This window comes from Anas acuta, chromosome 3 (genome assembly GCF_963932015.1).
Source record: "Anas acuta chromosome 3, bAnaAcu1.1, whole genome shotgun sequence".
Taxonomy (NCBI): domain Eukaryota; kingdom Metazoa; phylum Chordata; class Aves; order Anseriformes; family Anatidae; genus Anas; species Anas acuta.
The window spans coordinates 45,423,045-45,434,329 of NC_088981.1; the positions used below are offsets into that span (position 1 = coordinate 45,423,045).

The following is an 11,285-nucleotide window of genomic DNA, read 5'->3' on the forward strand; positions in this document are numbered from 1 at the left end:
TCTGAATTATACTTGTTTCTAAATGAGGAGCCTAAATAGGCCATGGGAATATGTTGGGCTACATCTTGGTGTTGTGTAACGCTGTGTATCAGGAGGATTAAAGCTTTTCTTCCCACACAGCAGTGACTGTGTGGTGCCATAGCATGCGTTAAGGATATGTAAAAAGGAGAGGACATGCACAGACCCTGCCTTTCCTCAAACTTGCTGCCCTCTAAGCAAGCAAAGAAGAGGAAAAGGGGGAAGAACTCCCTTTATTTTTTATTTTTTTATATATTTCTCCAAGATACTGCCAGGAAGAGCAGAAGGGGACGAAGCAGCAGTGGTCACCAGGGCTTCCCGCAGAGCACAGGCATGGCCCAGGCTGCACTCACTGCAGCTCCAGGCTGTAAAACCCAGGCTGCAAATCTCCGGGCAGCAGCGGGAGCAGATAAACACCCATTTCACTATCTCCAGCGCAGGGAGTAAAGATAAACGGAGCCGCTCGCGCGCAGGCATTTGTTTGACCGCCCCGAGCTTTATGGAGACGCTATTAGCGGGGTTAGAGTTTATCTGCCACTCTAAACAAGCGGTCTCCGCTCGGGTGGGAAATGGAAAGTGCTTGTGGCGGTGTGTCCTGCCCCGGCACGGGGGGAAGCCGCCCCTCACACAGCGCAGGCACCACCATGGCGGCCCCCGCCCCACCTCCGCCTCACGCCCCCAGCCCAACCGCCACAACGGCCGGCGGCGAGGGGGCGGGGCCTCGCCTCAGGAGGGGGGCGGGGCCTCGACCCTCCAGCCAATGAGAAGAGAGATCGGAGGGCGGGGAGGTGGGGGCGGTGCGCGCGAGCCTATAAAAGGGGCGGCGGGGGCGGGCGGTGGGAGCGGCGGGTGCGGGCGCTGCCGGCCGGCGGGGCCGCCATGGCGGGGGCGCTGGGCCGCAAGGCCGTGGAGTACCTGCGCAGCAAGGACTTCCGCGACTACCTGATGAGGTAAGGGCGGGCAGGCGGCTGCCGGCAGCGGGGAGGGGTAGATAGCGCCGGGGGTGGCCGGCAGGGGACAGGGGAGGGACAGCCCTGAGGGGAGGTGAAGGTCAGAGCGGGCTGCGCGCTGCCTGCCTGCCGGGGGCTCTGCGGGCCTGGGGGAGCTTCGTGGGCGCAGCTGGCAGCGGTAGCGGGTAGCCAGGGGGTGAAACAGCAGCCTGAGCCCTAATTACAGGAACGAACAAATGGTGGTGGCTGCTTCCCGATACCACCAAGGTTAACAGCTGGAGGTATCTCTTTCGTTACCGGAGACGTAAAGGCAGTGGAAAAAATGAGCTGTGTTTTGCTCTAGTCCTGAAATAAACTAAGGCTGTATTGAAGGAAAAAAAAAAAAAAACATTCCTCAGAGTTCTTTCTCTGTACATCTGCCTGATGTACAAGGATACCTGCTTAATTTGTACTTGGGTTACTCAGGATGTCATGAAGGGCCTAGGTCAGTTGTGCTATCCCCTGCAGCCTGTGTGAGTTCTTGATTGTGCCCTTTGCGGAGGTTAAAATTCAGATAGCTGTCAACAAAGGACTGTAGGCTGTGCTGTAACAGAAATGCAGAGTGTATATTTAGGAGCTGTGTATATTTAGGAGCTGTGTCTCTTTGCATTCCTTCCTGAAAGCCTTTGCTTTGCCAGCCTGCAGGACTCTTTCTATCCCAAAGAAAATTCTCTTCTTGTCTCTTTCAGAGCAAGGACAGCTTTCCTCAAAGCAGCAAGGCTTTGAGGTATCTGTTCTGGTATCTGTTCTAGGAAACAGTATCTAGTCACTACAGTAAAACAAGGCTTTGAAATGTGTAACACACTCATGGGAAAAGATGACTGGAGATACTGCTTGCAACATCTGTGCTGTGTTCAACTGCTTGACCCTAGAAAGAATAACTGCAGTTACCCAAAGCAGTGGAGTTTGGTGTGGCAGTGCCTGGTGTTACACTTCTGGCTTGGGGCAGTCAAATCTTACAGACACGTATCAGCATGAGCAGCTTTGGTTTCAGCTTTGTCACTGGAAATCCTGAAAGGCAGTGTAATGAAGGCATGCTGCTTTTCTCAGGTGGTTACAGCTGGCAGCAGCACTGTGTTATGTCATCAGCTGCCTTCTGGATTGTGCGCAAGGAAACAAGATAAATTGCTTTTAAAGCTGTTGTTAATTATTAAGTGCTCTGCCAGTTTCAATTCTGAGTTCTCTGAAGTGGTGTTTAATAGGGAGTTGAATGACTGTAAATCATCTACCTATAGTATGCCTAACTGCCTTCATACTTTAAAATAAACATGGTAAGAACGTAAGCTGTAGGTACAGCTTCTCATGCTGCTGCTTGTAAAATGCAGTGGTAATGTTAACTTCAGACTAGCTGATTAGCATATGAAGGCCTGATAGCTCTATACTGTGAACTTGAGGTTGCATTTTTCGAAAGAACCTAAAAAGGTCAGCTATCACTAAAGCTGTATAATTTAAGCCACTAATAGTAGGCGACTGAGTCCTTTATTTCCTATCCTAATGGTTTATAGATGATGTCCTCTGAAAAAAATTGAGTAAAACAGCTTTCTTCCATCTCTGATGTAAAAGGATCTTAAGGCCACTATGGGCAAGTGGGATCTTCTCATGGCATTAGCAACAAGGAGCCCTAAAGTTTTTTTAGTGAAAGAAAAGCAAGCATGGAGGCTACATCTTTTGGAGCACCTCTGAAATGTCTTCCTGATAACTCAGCAGCAATGTAAACAGAGTGACTGAACATAGGTGGCTTTGAAATAGAGACGGTTCATTCCTTGTGAAGCAATAGCCCTTATGGTTTTGTAAAAAGAAAGTCTTAGACAACTTAACTCCTAAACTCTATTTCAGTTAACATTAGTAGTATAACTTGAATTAGCTGATCTTCAGTTCTTCTCTCTAGTAAACTTTTAAACATAAGGACACAGTATCTAAACAAATAAATACCCTCTACAGGTTAGTGCTAGGAATTGAAGGGCATGGAGCGTGCTCTGAGAACTGAACAAATCTGCATGTTTTTCAGAGGAGTAATACCCTTTCTGCCTGGTGGGTGATGTTGTCTGCAGAATGGTCTCTGGCCTATTAATGTGACAACATGAAGATGTGTACAAATTTGGGGAGAATACATCTTTTTGTATGACCTGTAGTATCAATATCAAGTATTGACCAGCCGTTGGTTCCTCCCATGATATCTGGATGCTTGCACAGGAAGTGTAGTTGCTGAGTGAGTAAATCCAACAGACGCAGTAGTGATGTTCCTGGAACTGTGAACAAAATGTTCCCTTTGTGAGGGGATTGAATGTAATTCTTGGAAACTACTAGTTTGGAATGGCATCTCGGCAGGAACAGATGCCTGTGCCCTGGTATCCTTGTTTCCGATACAGCTGCAACAAATGCGGTGTATTACCTGCAGAGCTTTGGGGGTGGATGTCTGCTTCTGAAGAGCTTAGTGACCTTGATCGCCCTGCTCGGGGACTACAGTAACTGATGTGGTTTCACGTGAGCATGGGGACTGTTGCAAGACCTTAGCCGGAGTTGGCCACCCTGCTAGCAGCTGGCTGTGTGGTTCTATTTTAGGCTCCTATTTACATGAAAACAACTTCCCCTTGAAAAATGGAGGGTGCCTTCCTTTGGCACAAAAGCCCTGTGCTAAGAGCTGCACTTGAACCTGTCTGGTAGAGGTTTTATGAAAAAGGTGAAATGTGCACTTGTCCTCTGAAAACCTCAATTAATTATTGTTGAAGATCAGTTAATTCAAAAACAAAAGAACAAGTGGTTAGGCTAGTTAAGGACAAACCTCAAAACCTCTTGAATCAGACTCTGCTTGTAACAAAGATGCACTGAAGTGCACAGCCAGCTCGACTCCTGGAGTAGACCTGACTGTTCGCTTACTGTGGTCATTTGGTAAGTGAACACTGAAGCCAGTGTGATGGAAGTGCCTATCACCAAGTGTTCTGCTATTTCTGCAGAAGGACACGAGCAGTAACTGGTCAGCAGCGGGATTTCTATTAATAGCCTGTTTCTGTTAAGTCATAATTTGCAGCTGAACCCTATCAGGATAGTAGGAAGAGGATGCTTAAATGTTCGGAAGCATTTTGAAAGATGTAGTAGCAAGCAATCTTAACTGTAGTCTGGGATTTATGCATAGATTACTAAGTTATTAAATTATCTAGTAATTATATGATCACTTACACACCAATTATGGAGTTCATTTAAATAGCATGTTAGGTCTCTGAAAATGTCTTGTAATCACTTAATCCAGTTGCAGTTGGCTTGAACTTAGTGACAGCAAGAAGTCTGGCAGTGTTTTGTTTGACCTACTTAAATGTAGGTATACAAAGAATTCAAAGCAGCATCTTCAAAAACCTTCACAGAGCAACTGTTGTTATTCAGCTTTGTCCTCTTTTGAAACTAGCTTAGGGTGGGATCTTGGATGCTTTGAGGTCTACAGGGCAGGAAAGTCTTCCACAGACCATAATGAGGTTTGTCTCCCTAGGAAAAAGATGCTTGAACAGCAAACACTTGTCAAAGTAACAGTTCTTGAAGGAAATGGACTTTTAGTACAGTTACATTAACATAGGTTAATGCTAGAGAAATATACTGTCTTCTCTTTATTTGTGGTAAACTTCTTTCTGTGTGGATTATGAAGGAAACTAATATTTCTTTTTGTCTTCCATGTGCTGTTTGACAAACAACGATGGCCCACTTGAACAGCACGGTAAGGAAGGGGAGGGAACTTGTGTTTTCACTTTCTGCCTGGCTCCAGTAACTTGTAATTCTGTTTCCTCCTGGCACTGTAGTAAACCTGCCTGTGTCTGAAAAGTATACTGCTGACCTCCAGGAGTGATGAACTAGTGATACTTACTTGCAAGTCTTTTGTTAATGTGACCAACCATTAGCTCCTTTAGGCTGTCTCCTAAAGTAATCACTAGAAAATCAGACGTTTTCCATATCCTTTCCAAAGGAGATCAAATCAGTCCAGAGCAACCCTTTCATATAGCAACAATACTGGTAATACAGTGGTAACCTAATTGAATTACCTTGCTTGATTTTATTTTTTTTAACTAGCTTTACTCAAGACAGTAAATGGTACTATATAACAGTTAAAGAAAAACTCCGTAGGTAGCGTTTGGTTTGCTCCTGAAACTGGGAGTTGATATTTTAGGCCTGTTAGGCTGTGAATCATACTGTTATGGTTGACTCTTAATAGCAATAATCACAATTTTATGGAAGGCTTGCTCATTGCTGCAAGCCAAAGACAAACAGTGTAAGGGTAGTTTAATTCTTGTGTATGAGAACTTCAAAGGGCTGCCCGCCTGCAGGCACTTACAGCTAGATAACTGTCTCCAGGGAAAGGCTTTGCATCTACTTTCCTGGTTAGCAGAGGAGTGTTACTGTTACAGCACCAGAAGTCAGAACTGCTGGCTCCTTGGTTTGTGTTACTGGAGCTTGAGGCAGTCCATAGTATAGTGTGCGCTATTTGTCTGTGCTCTAATGGCCAACTTGGCACTTTTACTGAACTTCCAAAATAGAAGTCACCATTAAAACTGTCAAAGCTGTAATTGTCTTATACATTCCAAAAATATCAGGGTTAAACCATAAAGACTTGCTTTCTGGAACTGAAATCATGTAAATTACTCCTGACATCTCAATAAAGAGTTCAGAAGTGTGTGCTGCCTCACCAGTAACCTTTTTGCAGTCTGCTTTAGCATGGTGATTCAAACACAAGTTGTCCTAGATTATCTTACTGAGCAGATCATGGTTATGTGATTGTATGTCTGTTGCTGGCCTTCTTACTGTCAGTTAAACTATTTAAATAGTTGCATTAAAGCATCTAAAAAAATGTTCTGCATGCTGTTGACTTTCTGTGAATGTTCTCATTCTGTAGCAACAAATATTTTGTATTATAGGTATGCTTCTTTACACTATCTGAACGTACCTGTAAAGTGTAAATACTGTGTAACCATATAATTATTCCCTGTTATGCTGTGTGCTCTCCAATGGCTTCAAGAGGCTTTAGCTGTTGCAGGTGTCACCTTTCCTATCAGTAGAAATATAATTTAAAAAAACATGCACTCCATAATTACTCTTAAGTCTGAATTTGTGCCAATGCGCAGCCTGTGAACACTTGGAGAAGTACTATACTGAGTTTGCAATATGCAAGTTAATATGCAATATGATAGTTAAACTATCAAAACAGTGTGCAGCATTACCTCCGTCTTCTATATACCTAGTTGCTGGTATTATCCAAATTTGCAGGAAATATGACTTGTAATCAGAGTCCTATTATGATGTTAGAAGCTATAATTCAGCCTGACAAAAAAGGTGTCTTGGAATTCAAGCTGCAAGAGACTTGAACTGCCCCCTGGTAATTCCAAATCATTGAAATATCTGTGGTATAACCATTAGGGAGAGACAAAGAAATGGACATAGTGTGTATCTGCAAAGCTTTTTATTGTAAGATGTAACTCTGTTATATCTAGCCCAAATTAGTTTTGAACATTGTTAGTTTCCAATGGGAAAAGAAACTCATGGGAGTACTATGTGCATCTTCTGCAGAAAGAAGTCTGTGAAAATCTCGTTATTCCTAAAAACAGCAGAAGTTAAATTGACACCATCTTTCTCAGTTTGGAGTCATTTAGCCAGTACAACTTGATCTCTTGTCAGTTTTTCAATTGACTTCTGACTTGATTCTTTGTCTCCACATGAACATACCTGCACTTAATTGTTCTTACCTTAAAGCTAGTCACTGACCTTTAGGCTGTCACCAAGTTGGTTCAATAGTTGCAGATGAAGCTGTAATTTAGCTTAATTTAATGGCCTTGCTCTTTGGAAGAGGTAGTGTAAGCAGTTGAAGGCACATGCGGAGTATTTCTTGATTCTCAGCGTAACACGAGAAGAGTTCTTGTTCTTCAAGCTATTTCTCATGTTCTTATTATGTTTTTTAAGACTCCAACTTGAGAGATGAATGCTAATGTTCTGCACAGACATGAGCTGTGAAACTGAGATTGCTGTAAGGCTAAACCAATGAGACTGCTTATTAATATCTGAGGAGAATTACATGGAACTGCATTTCAGCAGTTGTAGAGTAGCTTTTCTCAAGTTTGCAAGAAGATTGGGAGTGGGTTCCTCCTGCCTCCTTCATGAAGACTAGATTCTGTTAAAACAGGAGTTCAAATCTGTATGTCTTTAACTTGGAATCTTACCCTGAACCCCATTGTCCAAAGATTTGTGTGGCTAAGAAAGCTGTGTGTATACTGCTGGATGTTTGTGGTTTTGTCCAACTTAATTTTCCTTTTTCCCTACTTTATAGCACTTTTGGGGGCCAGTAGCCAACTGGGGACTTCCTGTTGCTGCTATTAATGACATGAAGAAATCTCCAGAAATCATCAGTGGCCGAATGACATTTGGTAAGTACTGGGAACTATTTGTCAGTAAGCTGTCTGCAGAACACAGATTCCATACTTCAAGAAGCAATGTACTACTAACAGCTTATGAACTGGTGATCGAAGCAGTTATAGATACTAAGTATCTTGCAATATAGCTTTAAAGGCCACTTCTGGTAGGAAGGTAGATTAAAGCTGTTTCTTGCCTTCTTGGAAAGATGGTAACAGAGCTTTATGCTTCTGATTGTTCCTTGTATCTTGGGGGAGGGGAGATTTGCTTCTCTTCAAGTCCATTTTTAGAACTTTTCCAGTAGAACTGTATTAAATTATCTTAAAAACACTGTCCTAGAAATTGTCAGTATAATTTTTGCCATGTCTCGTTGGGATTAACAGGACTCCTTTTATTTTCTGGCTGAGATAGTTCAGGTAATAACCTAAAAAGGTTTCAGTTCCCTCATGGGACACTCTGAGGGAAAGCAAGCTTGTTTTGTGGAAGGCTGCAACCCAACAACTTGTATAGCAAAATGAGTGCTGTTGTACGTTTTTCTGCATTGGATACTTAAAGTGGACAAGTTATAAAACGGAAAATTCAAATGCCAATAAGAAGCTTTCTGCTGGTGTGAAAATGATTTCTCAAAAAAAAAATGCAGGTATTTTAAAATAATCACTGGTATCTGTTACTTTGCAGCACTGTGTTGTTACTCCTTGACTTTCATGAGATTTGCCTACAAAGTGCAGCCAAGGAACTGGCTTCTCTTTGCATGCCACTTGACTAATGAAGTTGCACAACTTATTCAAGGAGGACGACTGATCAAATACAGGCAAGTTCAACTTTAAAAATGGGAAGCCATAAGCCATTGGCTCTCGGTTTTCTTTCAGTGACATGTAACTGTGGTGGCTGCTGGACTTCTTAATAGGTTTGTAAAAAGTAGTGAAGAACAATGTTGAGAAGTTGAAATGTGGCTTGTTTCCTTGTACCTCCTGTGGAGCTTTGGAGAGGTCCACACAGAAAAGGCCAATTCCTTATGATCATGGATGTCTTTTAGCAGCTGCTTGCTATTTTTGATTTTGCTTGTGTATTTTGATTAATCTACATGTGTCCAGCTCAGTAACTCCTGAGATGGAGGCTTCCATGAAACAAGGGTTTGTATGTCTGAAAGACAAATCAAGAACAAACTAAGCTGACTGGTTGTATCTATATGGGATAGATCTGATATTGTGTAACGGGTTCATACTGCAAGTCTCACACCTTCAGTTTCTAGCTAGTAATGCAGCCACTGCCCCTAGGCAATCCGTATGAGTCAAGGTTGTGGCTTTTCTCTTCTGCTCTAAGAAATCTATGCAGAGCAGTAAGAGGATGAAGCCTCCTGAACTGTAAACTCAAAAAGACTTGACAAAACTATACGTGGACCTGCCTTTGCATAAATAACTGGCCATGTGTCCTTCAGTTGTGAGCAAAGTCCTGGATGCACAGTAGAACTCAAGGAATGAAGTCCAGTATTCACTATTATAAAGCATGTTCTTCTCTTGGCAGGATGGAGAAAAAGAACTAAATACCTAACTTGAAATACGCCAGGGAATATGCTCATCCCGAATCACAACCAAGGAAGATGTGCCATCTACAGTTGCTGTGACAATTACAATGGGGATAAAACCAAAACACCTGTTGTGAATGACCCCATCAAGGATCCTTCTACTAATTTTTTAGCTTGCCTTTAAAAAAAAAAAAAGTACTACACAGCAATGGGAGGGAAACATTGCATTTAATGTTTTGTTGCCTTACAGGTCTTTAACTACCCTTCTAATAAAGAGTTAGTAATGTAAATAACCAGCAATATTTAAAACCGACTCTAAGTCTGCAAAAATAGATGGCCCATGATGGTTTGTCAACTTGTTTTCAAATTAATATGAACAGAGGTCAGTACAGCAGAACTGTAGGTGGTATTGTTTTATGTAAACATATTCTTAAAAGCCATTTAACTTAGGTGCATTCATTCCTATTCTCTTTTTTTAAACTTAAGCAATGGCTTGCTAATCTACAAGAACAAATGAGTAGACAGGCAGCCTGGAAGCGACCAGCTTTCCATCTTCCTTTACTGCATGCCTTGTCTCAGTAGAGACATCAGTAACACAATTTAAGTCGCACATTATTTAATGAAGATGTGGAAAAGCAAAAGCATAGCACTGAATGAAGGAAAGAAAGTCTGATACTACTTATCAAGAAGTTCTAAATGGATTTTTTTCCTGCTGTTTGAGTTCTAGATGTATGTAATCCTTGTTCAGGCAAAAGCTTTTTTGGATTTCAAGATCTGAAGGACACAAGGTGCCTTTCAGTAGTTTTTTGATGTCATTGGAAGAATGATTTTTTTCCTGCATGACTTGCCTGAATGTTACATTGATGTTAAAGTTGTAGATGACGAAGAATGTACATGACGGATTTTATCTTGGTGCAGTTTTTGAACAATAAAACATATTCCAAATGGCAATAAACCATCTCAAAATTTTGAAAAGTTCTGTTTATCATACTGTGATACCAGATCCTAAGTGAAAGATTAGTATGAAGAGGCACATTACTGTAATGGCATGAAGCAAAAACAGACTGGCAAAATAAATATTATCCTTTGTATGCAATGAGTTCAGGTAAATGTCCTCTGAATACTAAAACTTTTTTACTTTTTTTTCCAGTGTCTCACTGTTTATGAGTAAAACTGGCCATCATGAATCCTAGGCCACTAAGATAGGAGGGAGCTTCAAACAAGGAAGACATGCATACACACACCCCCAAGGAGGAGAGTCAGATTAGGGAGCATTGAAACTAGATGTAAGTCCCTGGGGCCTGACAGCTTGCATACATGAGTGCTGAGAGAGCTGGCTGATGTTACATGGCCACTTGATTATTTCTGAATCTTTCTGGTGCCTGAAAGAGGTTTCCAGAGACTGAAAGTGTGAGTAGAGCTCTTATGTTTTAAGGAGGATCTAGGGAACTACAGACTAATTGGCCTTATCTCGGTACTGGGAAGGTGATGGAGAAAGTCCTGGAAACCATTTTTATAGATACAAAGGATAAGAAGGTGGTGAGTTCTGTGGTTACAGCTTCACAAAGGGGAAAATCACGCTTGGACAACCCAAATAGCCTCCTGCAGTGATGTGGTCCAGGTTTTGCTTGTACTGTTTCAGATGTGCCTGTGACAGAGGACTACAGTGCAGACAAGGCCTTTACATTTGTAGTTTGTAAGGTAGAGACCTTGGAAGAAGGATGAGCTTTGCGGTTTTCCAACTGAACGACAAAATAAGTGCACTAACATTAATAAATAAATGGCTGTTAGTCCTTTTTTTGGGGGGGGAGGGTAGAATGGAATATTGAGATGCATTATGCTGGCTCCTCAGCTCCTCTCAGATAACACAGATGACTTGGGGTGTCAGGATAGGCTATTTACAGTAGGATCCACCCCCTCCCAAGCACCACAGTCTCAGCAGCAGGTAATGCTGATACTGCTGATGTGCTGATGCACAAGTCTGAACAGCTGGAGCAGCACTTGGGGGCTGCTGAAAGTGCTGGGCTGTGACTGCTGCAACTTGATATTCTCAGGAGGCTTGGGTTAGGAAAGAGCAAGGAGCTTGTAAACTTGGATAATTAACTCTTACATGGTTAAAGTGGCTCAGTTCTGCTTACGCAAGTGAGATCAAATGCGAAAAGCCTTGGCAGTGTGAGTGTGCTGTAATGACTTCATGAGGGCTGCATTTAAAAGAGAGTGAAATAGCTTGTTCAACAGGTGTTGATCAGCAAGTGGTAGAAATGCTGAGGCAGATCAGTTGTAAATTGTGTGGGGAAGTAGTCTTTACTGTTTGACCAACTGGTGCAGCTGACAAAAAGCAGATGAGCTCTTCAGCATTCATTTCCTTCAGG

At 42.4% G+C, this 11,285-nt stretch overlaps 1 protein-coding gene across 1 annotated transcript; it reads left to right on the forward strand.

Annotated features, from left to right (window-relative positions):
- The first annotated feature begins 858 nt into the window (after positions 1–858).
- On the forward strand, positions 859–9,888 carry MPC1 (mitochondrial pyruvate carrier 1). Its single transcript, XM_068676936.1, has 5 exons — positions 859–968; positions 2,078–2,081; positions 7,306–7,402; positions 8,067–8,199; positions 8,913–9,888. The coding sequence occupies exons 1-5, from the start codon at positions 898–900 to the stop codon at positions 8,929–8,931; spliced, it is 324 nt and encodes a 107-aa protein (XP_068533037.1). The 5' UTR covers positions 859–897; the 3' UTR covers positions 8,932–9,888.
- The last annotated feature ends 1,397 nt before the right edge of the window (positions 9,889–11,285 follow it).

Excerpts from the sequence above, each read along its gene's own strand:
- MPC1 (XM_068676936.1), top strand. The coding sequence starts at position 898 with ATGGCGGGGGCGCTGGGCCGCAAGGCCGTGGAGTACCTGCGCAGCAAG. Across the intron at positions 7,403-8,066 it reads CAGTGGCCGAATGACATTTG|CACTGTGTTGTTACTCCTTG; the intron begins GTAAGTACTGGG and ends GTTACTTTGCAG.